The sequence below is a fragment of the Nicotiana tabacum genome, chromosome 2 (genome assembly GCF_000715075.1).
Source record: "Nicotiana tabacum cultivar K326 chromosome 2, ASM71507v2, whole genome shotgun sequence".
NCBI classification, from domain to species: domain Eukaryota; kingdom Viridiplantae; phylum Streptophyta; class Magnoliopsida; order Solanales; family Solanaceae; genus Nicotiana; species Nicotiana tabacum.
In genome coordinates, this window is record NC_134081.1 from 68,082,527 (window position 1) to 68,102,317 (window position 19,791).

Consider the following 19,791-nt stretch of genomic DNA (forward strand, 5'->3'; position numbering starts at 1 on the left):
ATGGGAAAATTTGATGTGCAATTTTGAGGTAAACGACATGTGCTCCAACAGCTCTTGCTTGCCCTAATATAGCATTGCAGTCTTGCAGATCCATGTGCTTCTTGCACCATTCAACTCATTGCATTGCCTCAAAAATAATTTTTTCGTCCAACTAAGCGTTTGTTTGAGTCTTTTGCAAACTCAGTTTTTAACTTTATTTTGGAGAAGTACTACTACTTTTTTAAGGAAAAAAAAATCAAAAACTCAAATTTTCAAATCTTTCAAAGTCTTCCTTCAAGTTCAAAAATGTCCAAGTTTTAAATATATAATATAAAAACCTATAATCAAATCCCACTAAGACTTCTTTGCAACTAAACCTTGAGATTACTATTTGCTAGAGAGTTTATTTAGCTAATATTATTTGAAGGTCATTTCTTTTCTTTGTAAAGAATTCTTTTATGGGAACACTCTTTGTCCCTCCATCCTCTATATCTGTCTTCCAAATTCTGACACACTGCTCTCTATATGGCGTAAACATGGTGCCTGATAGTGCAAGCAAAGCAAGCAACCTACTCTCTTTTTTTTTTAAATTTCAAACAAAAAAATGAATAACACAATAATAATAATTATTAATCTTTTCATACTATCCTCTTTGCCTTTAGGAAAAAAATAAAAAACTTTTTCCCCCCTCTCTCTCCTCTAGTCTTTTTGGCTTTAATGCTTCACTAGCAAAAGCCATCTGCAAAACTCTCTTCTGTTTTTCTGTCCATGCCATCCCCTCTCCCTTTTTCGTCCCATCTTCTTCACTTGTTCTTAGTACAATATTTAACTCCAATAAACTCCATTTCCTAAGCAAAATAAATGCAGTTTCTTTATTTTTATATTTATGGAAGCTGCTGTTTTAAGTTCCATATTTATCTAAGAGCTAAAGAAGCTTAATTACTTGAGCTAAAGTTCATTTTATTCTTTGAAAAATATACCTAGCTGGTGATTTAGTAGTTTTCTTTTCTTGTCCATTGACTTTTTTTCCTCCTTCAATGCAGCTCTAAGTTCTAACTTCAACCGTTGTTGTCTTTTCAGGAGAACTGTTTGCAAGTTTGGTAGACCATTTCTCTCGCTATGTTTCCTTTTCAAGCTATAGAGATAGAAAACTGTTTATTTTTTCATATTTTGGCTTATTCTTAAGGGTAGTTCCTGTTCATCTTGACATCTGAAAGTTTCACTTTTTTTATCTGCTCTTTCTGTTTAGGTCCAAAGTTAAAGAATTCAGACACCATAACATAAGAAAATTTCACATCAAAATAATAGTGCCAAAGCGTTCTTCATCTACATAATGAATTAGCCACCATTTCTTTAGAGATTGTAAAAGAAAGTAGAGTATGTGGAGTCAAGAATGCAATATTGTTTCCTAGTTATGAGCTTGTTGTTTTAAAGAGATCTTTTTTCCTTTTTTTTTTCCTTCTCAAGTCAGCCACCACTTTTAGTTTAATCATTTAGTCTAGCTAGCTTCTAATCTACTATCCCTTGTCCTGTTTCTTCCTCTCTTTTTCTGTCTCCAAACAAAAACAAGAATACTAAAGAAATTTGAGAGGTTAGAAATGGAAGTTCCAAATGAAGAAGGAGAAATGGCAATGCCAATTAACAGCACATATGGGCATGAGCACATGATCTATCATGACACTGCACCACAAAATAATCACATAATAACACCCCCACAAATAGTAACTTCCAAAAATGGACCCCCAATTTCCACTAGTACCCTTGAAACCTCAGATAATGTAGTACCTTACAAGAAAATGGTGAAGTATAAGGAATGCCTCAAGAACCATGCAGCAGCTATGGGTGGAAATGCAACTGATGGATGTGGAGAATTCATGCCTAGTGGTGAAGAAGGTACTTTTGAATTCCTCACTTGCTCTGTTTGCAATTGCCACAGAAATTTCCATAGAAAAGAAACAGAAGGTGAGCTCATAAGAAAAGTTTATGTGGGACATCCTCATAAAGCATTTGTGTACCCTGCTTCTAGAGCAGCACCATATCAGATGATAATGTCTTATAATAACCATTTGGGATCATTTCCTTATATTGAGCAAGAAGATGGTATAATAAATGGTGGTTGTGGGGTTATGGCTAGGCCACTTAACTATCAACAATTGGTGAAGAAGAGATTCAGGACAAAGTTTAGTCAAGAACAAAAGGAGAAAATGCTCAACTTTGCTGAGAAAATTGGATGGAAGATGCAAAAGCAAGAGGACGCTATGGTTCAACAGTTTTGTCAAGAAGTTGGAGTTAAAAGAAGAGTACTTAAGGTTTGGATGCACAACAATAAGCACAGTCTCGCAAAGAAAAACTCCAATGACATTAATCTTCAAAGTCAAATTTGAACTACTTCTATCTGTTACCTCTAGTAGACAGTATTTAACTTAATTTCTTCTTTTATTTCCTCTACTGTTTTGCCTTTTTGGTATCTTCTTGAACTTCACTTCTCTTTGGTCCATTGTTACAATTAGCTTGATATTTTAACAAAATAATATTTGGGTATGCAATGTATTGGTCGGATTTTGTTTAACTTATCTGTAGTAATCAGTTTATACATAGAAAAGATTATTTAAAAAGATCTTTTCTGATGGATATTTACTTTATTATTACTATACCCTCTGTCCCAATTTATGTGCTATATTTTGCTTCTCATGATTCAAATTATGTGAACTTTGATTATTATAATTTTTCATCAAATTGACATAAGAAGAATTATAAAAAGAATTATAATTATAGTACTTTTATAGTTTTTAAATATCTAAATTTTAATTTTAAAATATGAGTTAATTTAATTTAATTTAATTTTAAAGATTAATTAATTAACTCTCGATAAACGAAGAGCTTTGAGTACCACATAAATCGGGGCCGATGGAGTACTTATTAGCAATGGGTGCTTCTAGTTTAGAAAGGAGCATGAGTCAAACTCTATGTTACCCTTCAGTCTTATGATTATGTCTGTTAATGTTTCTGTAGATCCCCGAAAGATAATTTATTAACCTCAATAATAGAAGTACATCTTATTTAATTGTAAGAAGATAATATCCTCCCCTAACTTTTTTATTTTTGTCAAAAACAAAATGTAGAAACTCGGTTAACTAGATGACCCTCTTTCTCTAAATACACTAATTTCTTCTCATAATTATTTTCCCTTTTCATGATCCAGATCGAATATCTCTAAGCTAGTACGTAAGATTGCAACGACAAACATATCACAGGAAAATATCCACTTAGACCATAACTAGAATGGTTCTTGTTTACAAGCAATCAATTCCTTTTTCTATTAGGATTACTACATTGTTTAGATTCTTTTTCTGAAAACCAGTGGCTTTTGGTCGGCTTGCACACCAAATGTTGTTGCTGACTTTTTAACCTGGAGATTTTTATTTTGTTATGCGGAAACTTTTGAGATATATTGTTTCACCAACATTTTCCTCCAACCAAATAGAAGAAAATAATATAAGAAAAAGTTTAGTTAGCAGGATTAACATTCTGTAATGGATTGGAACAATTAAGCAATTACCTAAGCAATTGAGTAACAGAAAAGAGAACAAAAGCACTCTTTTATTCAATATCAATGGAAGCTGTTACACCATTGTTACAAGTATTCTTCATAATCTGAGAAAGAAGAAGGAGAAGAACGGAATTAGGAGAATAGAAGAGAAGATTCGAGAAGAGAGAGAACAGAGAAGTGAAAGAAAAGGTTGTTAGAAGTGTAACTGAATTACCAGTAAATTGCCCAACTTGCTTCACCTAGCTCCTATAGGGCTTGGGCTTCATAAGTGGCCGGTGAACATTGGGCCTCAACACTTTGGCCCAGTTCTATACTCTGTTAGCCCCATGCCTTTAACCCAATGCCAACTAAATGTAATTCGAGGAAAAATCATGGAAATTTTACCTCCTATATCAAAACTTTACACCCTATTTATTATAAATAAAAAGCCTTTTAAAATATTATTGTATATAGCTATCTTTTAATTTTTATAGCAAAATATGTATTAATGGTCACTCCCTACGGTTAAGCCATAAAATACGGTGTCTAATATTTTTCTCTCACATTCTTTCAGTTTATTCTCTCACTAAATTACCGCACAGTTCTCTCTCCACAAAATTTTTAATTCTCTCTCCACGTTCTCTCTCTCACAGCATTGTCCTCCCCATTGTTGAAGCACGATTCACCTTTATCAGCGCCATTGTCTTCCTCAATTTTCAATTTTTTTTGCTCCAAAAAGTTGTGGTAAGTGTTAAATTTTTTAGCTTTTGCCCAGTTAAAGCTTCTTCCTTTTCTCTTTAATATTGTTTTCTTTAAATATTCACCATTATTTAATTTTCACAAGAAAACTTGAAATTTCCTCTTCAATGGTTGATTCAATAACCCAAAAGAGGGTTACCAGAGGTATACCCACCAAAGCACTAAATTTCGATGGGCCATCTTTCGATTTGCAAATCACTCAAGCAGAACCAGTATTTGAAGGTTCATTAGTGTAACGACCCGACCGGTCGTTTTGAGAGTTAGAGCCCCGAACCCCTATTAACAGCTTTCCCCATATCTATTTCTGCTATTGTGACTTGCCGGGATGATTGGTTTTGAGTTTTGGAGTGTTTTGGGACACTTAGTCCCTAAATGAGAGCTTAAGCCTTAGGATTTGGACCGTAGTTGGAACTCTGTGAAGACGACTCCAGAATGGAATTATGTCGGTTCCATTAGCTCCGTTATGTGATTTTGGGTTTAGAGGCTTGTCCGGATTGTGTTTTGGAGGTCCGTAGCTCATTTAGGCTTGAAATGGCGAAAGTCGAATTTTTGAAGTTTTGGGCCGGTAGTGAAATTTTTTATATCGGGGTCGTTTTCCGATTTTGAAAGTTGGAGTAGGCCGTAATATTTATTATGACTTGTGCGCCAAATTTGAGGTCAATCGGATGTGATTTGATAGGTTTCGGCATCGGTTGTAGAATTTTGAAGTTTCAAGTTCCTTAAGTTTGAATTGGAGGGTGATTCGTGATTTTAGCATTGTTTGATGTGATTTGAGAGCTCGACTAAGTTCGTATGGTATTTTAGGATTGGTTGGTATGTCTGGTCGAGGTCCCGGGGGCCTCGGGTGAGTTTCGGACGCCAAACAGATCGATTTTTGGACTTAGGAGGTTGCTGAAGTTTTCTCGTGTCTGAGTTCTGGTTTCCTTATACGCGATCGCGTGGGGTGATCCGCGATTGTGTAGGCTTAGCTGGGCAGAGGATGGAATTGTTCTTCGCGTTCGCGGACATGGGCATGTGAACGCGTAGTGATGTGAGGTGGTGGTTCGCGAACGCAGAGACAAGGTCGCGATCGCGTAGGGTTAAGTGTACCAAAGCTGGACCACGCGCTTTGCTCATCACGAACGTATGCGGATGTTCGCGATCGCGTGAGTAGGGGAGCCAGAGCATCACATTCGCGTGGTGTTTTATGCGATCTCGTAGAGTAATTTCTGGGGCAGCAAAGTTGTTCTTCGCGATCGCGAGGCTATTTCCGCGATCGCGATTAAGGAATCGCTGGGCAGTGTTAAAGTTTCCAAAAAATGGGGGTTTTGCCATTTTACCAAAAACTTGAGATAGGGAGCTCGGATTTAGACGAGATTTTGAGGGATTTTCAAATATATCGTTTGGGTAATGATTCTTAACTCCTCTTTGGTTATATCCCACTAATCTATCATTAATTTTCTCTTTAATTTCGGATTTTGGGGTTGAAATTGGGAAACATTTGGAAGAACTTTTTCAACAAAGATTTCGAGTTTTGAAGGGGATTTGTAGTCGGATTTGGGTAAATTTTATATGGTTAGACTCGTGAGTGAAAGGGTGTTCGTATTTTGTGACTTTTACCCGATTCTGAGACGTGGGATCCACGAGCGATTTTTGATTTAATTTCAAAATTTTCGTTAAAATATTGATTTCGTTAATTAGATGAGTCTATTATTGTTGTATTTATGATATGTAATTGCTTTTGGCTAGATTTGGGCCATTTAGAGCCGGATATTCGTGAGAAAGGCATTGTGACCGATTGATTGAGCTTGGTTCGAGGTAAGTGACTTGCCTAACTTTGTGTGGGGGAAATCCCCTTAAGATTTGGAACTATTGTGATATGTGAGCGCCGTGTACGTGAGGTGACGAGTACGTACACGGGCTAGTTGTGGTAAAACCCGATTTTCTTACTGGACAACAACATGTTTTCCTGTTATTTTGAGTTATACAATTTTAATGAGTACTAATCTATTTTCATTCTTAATTGAGTTATTCCAATATGTATAGCTATCATATTTAGTCTAATACAACAAGTCTACGTGTCTTGACCGATTGATTGAGCTTGGTTCGAGGTAAGTGGCTTGCCTAACTTTGTGTAGGGGAAATCCCCTTAAGATTTGGAACTATTGTGATATGTGAGCGCCGTGTACTTGAGGTGACGAGTATGTACACGGGCTAGTTGTGATAAAACCCGATTTTCTTACTGGACATCAACATGTTTTCCTGTTATTTTGAGTTATACCATTTTAATGAGTACTAATCTATTTTCATTCTTAATTGAGTTATTCCAATATGTGTAGCTATCATGTTTAGTCTAATACAATATGTCTACGTGTCTTAATTATTTATGTGAATTTTTTGCAACATGCTTAGTAAATTTCCTGCTTCTTCCCTGACTGGTACTTAGTCTAAATCGTAAGAATTTCGTGATGTAGTTGTATTTATATCATTCGCGCTGCATATTTACTTTAGGACTACGGAACGGTATTTCGGGAGATCCCCCTATACTGCAAATTTACTTTGGGACTACGGAACGGTATTTCGGGAGATCTCCATGTACTGCATATTTACTTTGGGACTACGAAACAGTATTCCGGGAGATTCCCCTGTACTACATATTTACTTTGGAACTACGTAACGGTATTCCGGGAGATCCTCCACTGTCTTGCATATTTACTTTGGGACTACGGAATGGTATTCCGGGAGATCCCCCTGCACATTTACATTTGGGACTACGAGACGGTATCTCGGGAGATCCCCTGTTGTGTTTCTGTGTACTGGGTTGTTACCTTCTATGATTTTATTGTTGTTAAATTTCAGCCTTTATTTTATTGCGGTATTACACTCTATATTATTTTTATTATATTTTTACTAGTAGGGCCCTGACCTGACCTCGTCACTACTCGATCGAGGTTAGACTTGGTACTTACTAGGTACCGTTTGTGGTGTACTCATGCTACTCTATGCACATGTTTTTCGTGTGCAGATCTATGTGCACCTTATCAGCCACACTATCAGTGAGCCGGGACAGCTTTGGAGACTTCAAGGTATATCTACCGCGTCCGCAGACCTCGGAGTCCCCTTCTACTCTTTCTCATGTCCATTATCTTCTGTATTTTTTCTTGCTAGACTCTGATGTATAGAGACACTAGATTTTTCCTTCTGTAGTTTGTGATTCATGATGTTCTGGATTTTGGGATTTGTTGTGTATTTTTGAATAGTTGGTTAATTTTATATTTTTATTTTATTATTTCGCAAAATGTTAGGCTTACCTAGTTGTAGAGACTAGGTGCCGTCATGGCGTCACACGGAGGGGAAATTAGGTCGTGACAAGTTGGTATCAGAGCCCTAGGTTCATAGGTGTCGTGAGTCACAAACCGGTTTAGTAGAGTCTCACGGATCGGTACAGAGACGTCTGTACTTATCTTCGGGAGACAATGAAACTGTTAGGAAAATTTCACTACTTTGATTCCTTGTCGTGCGAAAAATTTATTAACTTCAAAGATTATAAACTTTTGTATTCTATTCTCTCACAGATGGTGAGGACATGTACAAGCGGATCTGATGACCAGGCACCCGCGCCCCATGCTAGAGCCGCAAGAGGCCGGGGCCGGGGTAGAGACCGAGGACGTCCACGTGGTGCAGCCAGAGCACCCGCACGAGCTGCTACAGAGGAGCCCCCAATAGCTCAAGCTGAAGGGCAGACACCTGAGATACCTGTTCCTGCACCAGCCCTCCAGGAGAATCTAGCCTAGTTTCTGAGCATGTTCAGCACCTTAGCTCAGGCTGGATTGATTCCGCTTGCTCCTGCCATATCTCAGGCCGGGGGAGGAGCACAGACTCCTGTCGCCGGTGCTCCAGAGCAGCGGGTTTAGGTCGACCAGGTTCCAGAGATTGTACCAATGCAGCCGATAGCTCCAGCTCAGCCCGAGGTTAGGGAAACAGCTTCTGAGGCGGAGCAGCTCAGACTTGAGAGGTACAAGAAGTACCACCCACCTACTTTCAGTGGATTGGCTACAGATGATGCTCAGGGTTTTCTGGAAGAGTGTCATCGTATTCTTCGTACTATGGGCGTAGCGGAGACGAGCGGGGTTTCTTTTACCATATTCCAGCTTAGAGGAGCAGCCTATCAGTGGTGGCGTGCTTATGAGTTGAGTATTCCGGCTAAGGCAACTTCACTTACATGGACTCAATTCTCGGACATGTTTTTGAGAGAGTATGTCCTTCAGAGCCTCAGTAACTCATGGCGCGCGGAGTTTGAGCAACTGCGCCAGGGTGCTATGACTGTGTCAGAGTATGCAGTTCACTTCAGTGATTTGGCCCGACATGCACCGGCCTTAGTTGCCACAGTTCGAGAGAGGGTTCGACGATCTATTGAGGGATTCCATCCCAGCATCTGGAGTAGTATGGCCAGGGAATTGGAGACGAATATTTCTTATCAGCAGGTTATGGATATTGCCAGGAGGTTCGAGGGCATGTTTGCCCGGGATAGATAGGAGAGGGAGGCCAAGAGGTCTCGAGAGGCTGGTTATTATTCGGGAGCTCGTTCCCCAGCAGCTCGCCATGGTAGGGGTTATGTGAGCCGCCACGTTCATTCGGCTCTTCCAGCCTCCAGTGGTGTTCCAGCTCCTTCTAGACCCCAGGAGCCTTATTATGCACTGCCAGTATCTAGTGTGCCTCCTGCACGGGGTGATCCTAGCGGCCAGTCCAGCAGACCTGGCCTGAGCCAGTCATAGCAGCCACGCCCTCCCAGAGCTTGTTTTGAGTGTGGCGACACTCGCCACATGGTGAGGGATTGCCCCATGATTAGGAGGGGTGCACCTCCACAGACTTTTCAGCCACAGCGTACTCCACCGGGTCCTCAGGCTATGATTACAGCACCAACTCCCACCCCACCTGCTCAACCAGCTCGAGGTGGAGGTCGGGGAGGTATAGGTCGCTCTAGAGGGGGAGGCCAGGCCAGATATTATGCACTTCCTGCTCGTACAGAGGCAGTTGCTTCTGATTCTGTCATTACAGGTATTGTTCCAGTCTGTCATAGAGATGCGTCGATATTATATGACCCAGGCTCTACATATTCTTATGTGTCCTCTTATTTTGTCCCGTATTTGGGCGTATCTCGGGATTCTTTGAGTTCCCCTATTTATGTATCTACTCCTGTGGGAGATTCTCTTGTCGTGGACCGCGTGTATCGGTCGTATTTGATTGCTCTTAGTGGTTTTGAGACCAGAGCCAATTTATTATTGCTCAGTGTGGTGTACTTTGATATTATTTTGCGCATGGACTGGTTGTCGCCCCATTATGCTATTCTTGATTGTCACGCTAAAATCGTGACGCTGGCTATGCCAGGTTTACCACGATTAGAGTGGAGAGGTACCTTAGAGTATACTCCCAGCAGAGTTATTTCTTTTCTTAAAGCTCAACGAATGGTTGAGAAGGGGTGTGACGCGTATCTAGCTTATGTGAGAGATGTCAGTATTGATACCCCTATAGTTGAGTCAGTTCCAGTAGTGAGGGACTTTCCAGATGTGTTTCCAGCTGATCTTTCGAGCATGCCACCCGACAGAGATATTGATGTTGGCATTGATTTGTTGCCGGGCACTCAGCCCATCTTTATTCCTCCATATCGTATGGCTCCTCCCGAATTGAAGGAGTTAAAAGAGCAGTTACAAGAATTGCTTGATAAAGGCTTCATTCGGCCCAGTGTGTCACCTTGGGGTGCTCCTGTCTTATTTGTGAAGAAGAAGGATGGCTCTATGCGGATGTGTATTGATTACCGCCAGTTGAACAAAGTCACAGTGAAGAACATGTAGTCATTTCCTCGTATTGATGACTTATTTGATCAGTTATAGGGTGCCACAGTGTTTTCCAAGATTGACTTACGTTTAGGTTATCATCAGTTGAAGTTTCGGGAGTCGGATATCCCGAAGACTGCTTTCAGGACCAGATTTGGTCACTATGAGTTTCTTGTTATGTCTTTTGGGCTGACCAATGTCCCAGCAGCTTTTATGCACTTGATGCATAGTGTGTTCCGACCTTATATTAACTCATTCATCATTGTGTTTATTGACGACATTCTGGTATACTCCCGAAGTCGGGAGGATCTTGAGCAGCACCTGAGGACTGTACTTCAGACCTTGAGAGAAAAGAAGTTATATGCAAAATTTTCAAAGTGTGAGTTTTGGCTAGACTCAGTGGCATTCTTGGGTCATATAGTATCGAGTGAGGGGATTCAGGTGGATCCGAAGAAGATTGAAGTAGTGCAGAGTTGGGCCAAGCCGTCCTCAGCTACATAGATCCGGAATTTTCTTGGTTTGGCAGGGTATTACCGTCGCTTTGTAGAGGGATTCTCATCTATTGCAGCACCTATGACCAGGCTGACCCAGAAGGGTGCTCCGTTCAGGTGGACAGAGGAATGTGAGGAGAGCTTTCAGAAGCTCAAGACAATTTTGACTACAGCCCAAGTATTGGTATTACCTACAGGTTCGGGATCTTATATTATATATTGTGATGCATCGCGGATTGGTCTCGGTGCGGTGTTGATACAGGACGGTAGGGTGATTGCTTACACGTCCAGACAGTTGAAGGTGCACGAAAAGAACTATCATGTCCACGACCTTGAGTTAGAAGCTATTGTTCATGCCTTGAAGATATGGCGACATTATTTGTACGGTGTTCCTTGTGAGATTTACACGGATCCTCAGAGTTTGCAGCATTTGTTGAAGCAGAAAGATCTTAACTTACATCAGCGGAGGTGGTTGGAGTTGCTTAAGGATTATGATATCACTTTTTTGTACCACCCCTGGGAAGGCCAATATGGTGGCAGATGCTTTGAGTCGCCGAGCAAAGAGTTTGGGGAGTTTAGCATATCTACCAGCAGCAGAGAGGCCATTGGCGTTGGATGTTCAGGCCTTAGCCAGCCAGTTTATGAGATTGGATATATCTGAGCCGAGTCAGGTATTGGCTTGTGTGGTCTCTCGGTCTTCTCTTTATGATCGTATGAGAGAGCGTTAGTATGATGACCCCCATTTGCTTGTCCTTAAGGACACGGTCCAGCACGGTGATGCTAAGTAGGTCACTATTAGAGATGATGGTGCATTGAGGATGCAGGGCAGGCTATGTGTTCCCAATGTAGATGGTTTGCATGAGTTGATTCTTCAGGAGACTCACAGCTCGTGGTACTCCATTTATCCGGGTGCCACAAAGATGTATCAGGACCTGAGGCAACATTATTGGTGGAGGAGGATGAAGAAAGACATAGTAGAGTATGTGGCTAAATGTCTAAATTGTCAGCAGGTGAAGTATGAGCATCAGCGACCGGGTGGGTTGCTTCAGAAGATAGAGATTCCGGAGTGGAAATGGGAGCGGATCACTATGGACTTCGTTTTTAGTCTCCCACGGACTCAGCAGAAGTTTGATGCAGTTTGGGTGATTGTGGATAGGCTGACCAAGTCGGCTCATTTCATTCCTGTGATGACTACCTATTCTTCCGAACAGCTACCTCGAATCTATATCTGTGAGATCGTCAGGCTTCACGGCGTATCAGTATCTATTATCTCTGATCGGGGTACGCAGTTTACATCACGGTTCTGGAGAGCTGTACAGCATGAGTTGGGTACTAGGATTGAGTTGAGTACATTATTTCACCCTCAGAAAGACGGGCAGTCCGAGCGCACTATTCAGATATTAGAGGATATGCGTCGTGCCTGTGTGATAGATTTTGGGGGTGCTTGGGACCAGTTCTTGCCACTTGCGGAGTTTGCTTACAACAATAGTTATCAGTCCAGCATTCAGATGGCACCATATGAAGCTCTGTATGGTAGGCGGTGTCAGTCCCCAGTGGGTTGGTTCGAGCCCCGCAAGGCCAGATTATTGGGTACGGACTTGGTTCAGGATGCCTTGGAAAAGGTGAAGGTGATTCAGGATAGACTTCGCATAGCCTAGTACAGACAGAAGAGTTATACGGACCGGAAGGTTCGCGATGTGGCATTCATGGTTGGAGAGCGAGTCTTGCTCCGGGTTTCTCCTATGAAGGGCGTTATGAGGTTTGGAAAGAAGGGCAAGCTGAGCCCAAGGTTCATTGGTCCATTTGAGGTGTTGCGTCGAGTTGGGGAGGTTGCTTATGAGCTCGCCCTGCCTCCCAGTCTAGCAGGAGTTCATCCGGTATTCCATGTTTCTATGCTGCGGAAATATCACGGTGATCCGTCCCATGTGTTGGATTTCAGCTTAGTTCAATTGGACAAAGATCTATCTTATATTGAGGAGCCAGTGGCTATTTTAGACAGGCAGGTCAGAAAGCTAAGATCAAAGAACATTGCTTTCGTGAAGGTTCATTGGAGGGGACAGGCGGTCGAGGAGGAGACTTGGGAGACCGAGCAGGATATGCGCAGCCGTTATCCTAATCTTTTCACCACTTCAAGTATGTCTCTATGCTCGTTCGAGGACGAACGATTGTTTTAAGAGGGGGAGGATGTAATGACCCGGCCAGTCATTTTGAGAGTTAGAGCCCCGAACCCCTATTAATTGCTTTTCCCATATCTATTTCTGCTATTGTGACTTGCCGGGATGATTGGTTTTGAGTTTCGGAGTACTTTGGGACACTTAGTCCCTAAATGAGAGCTAAGCCTTAGGATTTGGACCGTAGTCGGAACTATGTGAAGACGACTCCAGAATAGAATTACGTAGGTTTCGTTAGCTCCGTTAGGTGATTTTGGGTTTAGGGGCATGTCCGGATTGTGTTTTGGAGGTCCGTAGCTCATTTAGGCTTGAAATGGCGAAAGTCGAATTTTTGGAGTTTTGGGCCGGTAGTGGAATTTTTGATATCGGGGTTGTTTTCCGATTCCAGAAGTTGGAGTAGGTCCGTAATGTTATTATGACTTGTGCGCAAAATTTGAGGTCAATCGGATGTGATTTGATAGGTTTCGGCATCGGTTGTAGAATTTTGAAGTTTCAAGTTCCTTAAGTTTGAATTGGAGGGTGATTCATATTTTTAGCATTGTTTGATGTGATTTGAGAGCTCGACTAAGTTCGTATCGTATTTTAGGATTGGTTGGTATGTTTGGTCGAGGTCCCGGGGGCCTCGGGTGAGTTTCGCACGCCTAACGGATCGATTTTTGGACTTAGCAGGTTGCTGAAGTTTTCTAGTGTCTGTGTTCCGGTTTCCTTATACGCGATAGCGTGGGGTGATCCGCGATCGCGTAGGCTTAGCTGAGCAGAGGATGGAATTGTTCTTTGCGTTTGCGGACATGGGCATGCGAACGCGTAGTGATGTGAGGTGGTCATTCGCGAACGCAGAGACAAGGTCGCGATCGCGTAGGGTTAAGTGTACCAAAGCTAGACCACGCGCTTTGCTCATCACGAATGCGTGCGGATGTTCACGATCGCGTGAGTAGGGGAGCCAGAGCATCGCGTTCGCATGGTATTTTACACGATCGCGTAGAGTAATTTCTGGGGCAGCAAAGTTGTTCTTCGCAATCGCGAGGCTATTTCCTCGATCGCGATTAAGGAATCGCTGGGCAGTGTTAAAGTTTCCAAAAAAATGGGGGTTTTGCCATTTTACCAAAAACTTGAGATAGGGAGCTCGTATTTGGACGCGATTTTGAGGGATTTTCAGAGATATCGATTGGGTAACGATTCTTAACTCCTTTATGGTTATATCCCACTAATCTATCATTAATTTCCTCTTTAATTTCGGATTTTGGGGTAGAAATTGGGAAAAATGTGGAAGAACTACTTCAACAAAGATTTCGAGTTTTGAAGGGGATTTGTGGTCCGATTTGAGTAAATTTTATATGGTTAGACTCGTGAGCGAAAGGGTGTTCGTATTTTGTGACTTTTACCTGATTCCGAGACGTGGGCCCCACAGGCAATTTTTGAGTTAATTTCGGAATTTTCATTAAAATATTGATTTCTTTAATTAGATGAGTCTATTGTTGTTGTATTTATTATATGTAATTGCTTTAGGCTAGATTTGGGCCATTCAGAGCCGGATATTCATGGGAAAGGCATTGTGACCGATTGATTGAGCTTGGTTCGAGGTAAATGGCTTGCCTAACTATGTATGGGAAAAATCCCCTTAAGATTTGGAACTATTTTGATATGTGAGCGCCGTGTACGTGAGGTGATGAGTACGTACACGGGCTAGTTGTGGTAAAACCCGATTTTCTTACTGAACAACAACATATTTTCCTGTTATTTTGAGTTATACCATTTTAATGAGTACTAATCTATTTTCATTCTTAATTGATTTATTCCAATATGTGTAGCTATCATGTTTAGTCTAATACAACATGTCTACGTGTCTTAATTGTTTATGTGAATTCTCTGCAACATGCTTAGTGAATTTCCTGCTTCTTCCATGACTGGTATTTAGTCTAAAACGTAAGAATTTCGTGATGTAGTTGTATTTCTATCGTTCGCGCTACATATTTACTTTGGGACTACGAAACGGTATTCCGGGAGATCCCTATGTACTGCATATTTATTTTTGGACTACGGAACGGTATTCCGGGAGATTCCCCTGTACTGCATATTTACTTTGGGACTACGGAACGGTATTCCAGGAGATCCCCCTGTACTGCATATTTACTTTGGGACTACGGAACGGTATTCCGGGAGATTCCCCCCTGTCTTGCATATTTACTTTGGGACTACGGAATGGTATTCCGGGAGATCCCCCTGCACATTTACTTTTGGGACTACGAGACGGTATCTCGGAAGATCCCCTGTTGTGTTTCTGTGTACTGAGCTGTTACCTTCTATGATTTCATTGTTATTAAATTTCAGCCTTTATTTTATTGCGGTATTACACTCTATATTGTTTTAATTATATATTTACCAGTAGATCCCTGACCTGACCTCGTCACTACTCGACCGAGGTTAGGCTTGGCACTTACTGGGTACCGATTGTGGTGTACTCATGCTACTCTATGCACATATTTTTTGTGTGCAGATCTAGGTGCGCCTTATCAGCCACACTATCAGTGAGTCGGGACAACTTTGGAGACTTCAAGATATATCTGCCGTGTCCGCAAACCTCGGAGTCCCCTCTACTCTTTCTCATGTCCATTATCTGCTGTATTTTTCCTTGCTAGACTTTGATGTATAGAGACACTAGATTTTTCCTTCTGTAGTTTGTGATTCACGATGTTTCGGGTTTTGGGATTTGTTGTTTATTTTTGAATAGTTGGTTAAATTTATATTTTTATTTTATTATTCCGCAAAATGTTAGGCTTACTCAGTTGTAGAGACTAGGTGACGTCACGACGTCACACAAAGGGAAAATTGGGTCGTGACAATTAGTAACCACTGAAGCAGATAGGAGAACAAAAATACACAATGACCCTACGAAACAAGGTCAAGTTGAGAAATTTTCGAAAAAATCAACACTTCCTGATGTGAAAAAGAGAAGAAAACTTATGGGTGATGCTTCAGGGAGTAAGGGAAAAGAGGTCGCTAAAGGAACTAGCTCAGAAACACAGAACGACAAGGTAATTGTAGATGTATTTATATGTATTCGAGTTCTCATACATTGATTATTAGCTTGTACAATGGTTGTCTCTTCTTGTATGTAGATGTATTTATATGCATTCAGTATTTCCTACACTGATTTTTACTTTTTACAGTGATTTTGGACAGTTGTAGTTAGATGTATTTACATGTATTTTAGTTCATTCAACAACATTTTTAAATACACCAGTTGTTCTGTATTTAGTTATGTATTCACCCTAAATGTATTCATATGTATTGTCAAGCCAACCGTATTCGGCTGTATTTAAAATAACAGTCATTGCCATAACTCACAATTTTTGTGGTAAACATCAGTGCATTATGTTGTATTTCATGACTGAGTTATATATTCAACATAACTTTATAATATTATATATATATGAATTGTATTTAACTGTGTCAATCTTCTTTTTTCAGGGATTGTGGGTTGTATGTCACAGCATACGCAAAGTATTTGTGCACTTATGGATTGATTCCACAAATGACCTTTGATGTCAATTTACTCCGTCAAAGATATCCTAACCTCCTTTGGGACTATGCTATGCGGAAGATAGACGCCGATACCATAAGCGATAATGAAGCACCCGCAAAGATTGTTAGGCAAATCACAACTTCAGATACTTCTGTGAAGATAGTTTTAGAATTGTTTTCTGTAAATCAGATTGTATTTGCAGCTTATTACTGAATACATCATGGTTTTACTCAACATTTATTGTTTTTAAATACATGAATGTATTTTGTCTTTAAGGTGTTAATGAATGAAACCATAACAATGCTTAAGTTATGCTATTAATTCATATATTATGTTGTATTTATGTATTAATAATCATCACATACTTCTATTATGTATTTATATAGTTGTATTATGCTGATACATATCCCTGCAATATTCAGCATAATTCAATGGTTTTAAATCCCTGTTATAATCCAGCTATATTCTGCAATATTTGAATGATAGGCAGTAGTGTATTCAATTGTATTTTACTGTATTTATTAAATTTCAATGATAGACAGTGTTGTATTCAATGGTTGTATAAATGTCCTCCTATATACATGTCCTGTTATATTCAGCATAATTCAATTGCATACAAATACAAAAAATATCATTCAAGCTATATTAAAAAGTCAAAACACCATATTTAATGTTAATCTAACTTGTATGTATTTTTGTTTTACTGTGTTTCAGTGTATTTAAATGATAGAGAGTGTTGTATTCATTGTATTTTATTGTATTTATTATATTTATTATATTTTCAGACTTAGCTATGTTCAGTGATCATAATTTTCTTATGTACCTTCAAAATGAGAGTATATTTATTATAAGATAAATTCGGGAGGAAGAACAATTTCTCTTAACAATTAATTAATTTAAATAGAAAATTTAAGCATATGAGATTTTCATCCTTTAATATTTTTATCTAACAATTCACAATATATATCATGCTTTAATTAAACAAGGAATACAATTTATATAAGTAATTCATGCTTTGAGTCCTAAACTACCGGACTTTAGCATTAATAGTAGCTACGCACAGACTCTCATCACCTAATAGTAGCTACGCACGGACTCTCGTCACCTCGTGCGTACGTAGCCCCCACAATTAGTACAAATTATTTAATTTAATCACCTATGGGGTAATTTTCCCCTCACAAGATTAGACAAGAGACTTACCTCAATTTTCTCCAATTTAATCCACTAGAAGGCCCTTTTCTCGATTATTCAACTTTGATTGGCTCGAATCTAACCAAAAATAATTCGATACAATCACTAAAATTTATAGGAAACAATTCTATTAGAAAATACTACATTTTCTATAAAAATCCCAAAATTAATTAAAAATTCGATCGTGGGGCCCACATTTTGGAATCTGGCGAAAGTTACGAAATCAGACAACCTATTCAATTGCGAGTCCAACCATATCAATTTCACTCAAATCCGATTCCGAAATCTTGAAAATTCATTTCTATGAGATTTCAAAAATTTCCCAAATTTCAATCTCAGAACACTAATTAAATGGTGAAAACAATGATATATTTGTGTATATAGACCAAATCCGAGTTGGAATCACTTGCCCTAATGTCTTTCCTTGAAAATCTATCAAAAGTCGCCTCTGCTCAAGCTCAAGTTCGTCAAAAATGGCAAATGGGACGAATGCCCCTATTTTTATAACTTACAGATCTGTCCAGGTTGACCTCGATCATGGAGTCTGATCATGGAGTCCGATTATGGAGTCCGATCATGGAGTCCGATCATGGAGTCCAATCATTTGGAGTCCGATCATGTGGAGTCTGATCACAGCCCAGAATTTCCAGCAGAAGAGAAAAATTGCAGCAGCTGTTTTAAGTTCAACTTTTGATCCGTTAACCATCCGAAACTCACCCGAGGCCCTCGGGACCTCAACTAAATATACCAATAAGTCTTAAAACATCATACAAACTTATTTGAAACCTCAAATCACATAAAACGACGCTAAAATCATGAATTATGCTCCAATTCAAGCTTACTAAAACTTAAAATTTCCAACTTCTATATTCGATGTCGAAACCTGTCAATCAAGTCCGATTGACCTCAAATTTTGCACACAAGTCATAAATGACATAACGGAGCTATGAAAATTTTCGGAACTGCATTCCGACTCCGGTATCAAAAAGTCAACTCACCGGTCAAACTTCCAAACTTAAATTCTTGTTTTAGCCATTTCAAGCCTAACTTCACTACGGACTTCCAAATAAAATTTCGATCACGCTCCTAAGTCCAAAATCACCATACACAGCTGTTGGAATTATCAAAATTCTATTCCGGGGTCGTTTGCACATAATTTGACATCCGGTCACTATTTGAACTTAAACTTTTAATTTTTCATCAAAATTTTATATCTCGGGCTAGGGACCTCGAAATTTGATTTCGGGCGTACGCCCAAGTCCCGAATCACGATACAGACCTACCGGAACTATCAAAATACTGATCTGAGTCCGTTTGCTCAAAATATTGACCAAAGTCAACTCAGTTGAGTTTTAAAGCTCTAATTCACATTTTAATCCATTTTTCACATAAAAACTTTCCGAAAAATTTTACGGACTACGCACGCAAGTCGAGGAATGATAAATAGTGATTTCTTAGGTCTTAGAACACAGAATTAATTATTAAATTTAAAGATGACAAATTTTGGGTCATCACATTCTTCACCTATAAAACAAACGTTCGTCCTCGAACGAGTTTAGAATTATACATGAAGTGCTGAATAAGTGTGGATATCTGCTCCTCATGTTTTCCTCGGCCTTCCAAGTTGCTTCCTCGACTGGTTGGCCCCTCCACTGGACTTTTACTGCAAAAATCCTCTTGGACCTCAACTGGCGAACCTGTTTATCAACAATGGCAACTGGCTCCTCTTCATAACCTAAGCTATTATCTAGCTGAACTGTGCTGAAGTCTAACACATGTGATAGGTCGGCATGATACTTCTGGAGCATAGATTCATGGAAAACCGGATGAACTCCTGATAGGTTGGGAGGCAATGCAAGCTCATAAGCAACCTCCCCAACTTGTCTCAACACCTCAAATAGGCCTATAGACCTTGGGCTCAACTTGCCCTTCTTCCCGAATCTCATGATTCCCTTCATCGGTGAAACCTTCAAGAGAACTTTTTCACCCATCATAAATGATAAATCTTGCGCTTTCTGATCTGCGTAACTCTTCTGTCTGGACTGTGCTATACGAAGTCGCTCCTGAATCAACTTTACCTTTTCCAAGGCATCTTTCACCAAATCAGCACCATATAATTTAGCCTCACTGGGCCCAAACCATCCGATGGGCGAACGGCATCGCCGACCATATAAAGCCTCAAATGGAGTCATCTCGATGCTGGATTGGTAACTTTTATTATAAGCGAACTCGCCCAAAGGCAAGAAACGATCCCACTGACCTCCAAAGTCAATCACACATGCCCTGAGCATATCCTCCAAAATCTGAATTGTCCGCTCTGACTGCCCGTCGGTCT

General features: G+C 40.1%; 1 protein-coding gene across 1 annotated transcript; it reads left to right on the forward strand.

The window, feature by feature from the left end:
• The first annotated feature begins 444 nt into the window (after positions 1–444).
• On the forward strand, positions 445–2,610 carry LOC107827466 (zinc-finger homeodomain protein 4-like). Its single transcript, XM_016654608.2, has one exon. It carries the CDS (start codon positions 1,578–1,580, stop codon positions 2,361–2,363), a length of 786 nt encoding a protein of 261 aa, XP_016510094.1. The 5' UTR covers positions 445–1,577; the 3' UTR covers positions 2,364–2,610.
• Positions 2,611–19,791: the final 17,181 nt, after the last annotated feature.

Bases quoted from the DNA above. Each gene is read 5' to 3' on its own strand.
- LOC107827466 (XM_016654608.2), top strand. From the start codon at position 1,578: ATGGAAGTTCCAAATGAAGAAGGAGAAATGGCAATGCCAATTAACAGC.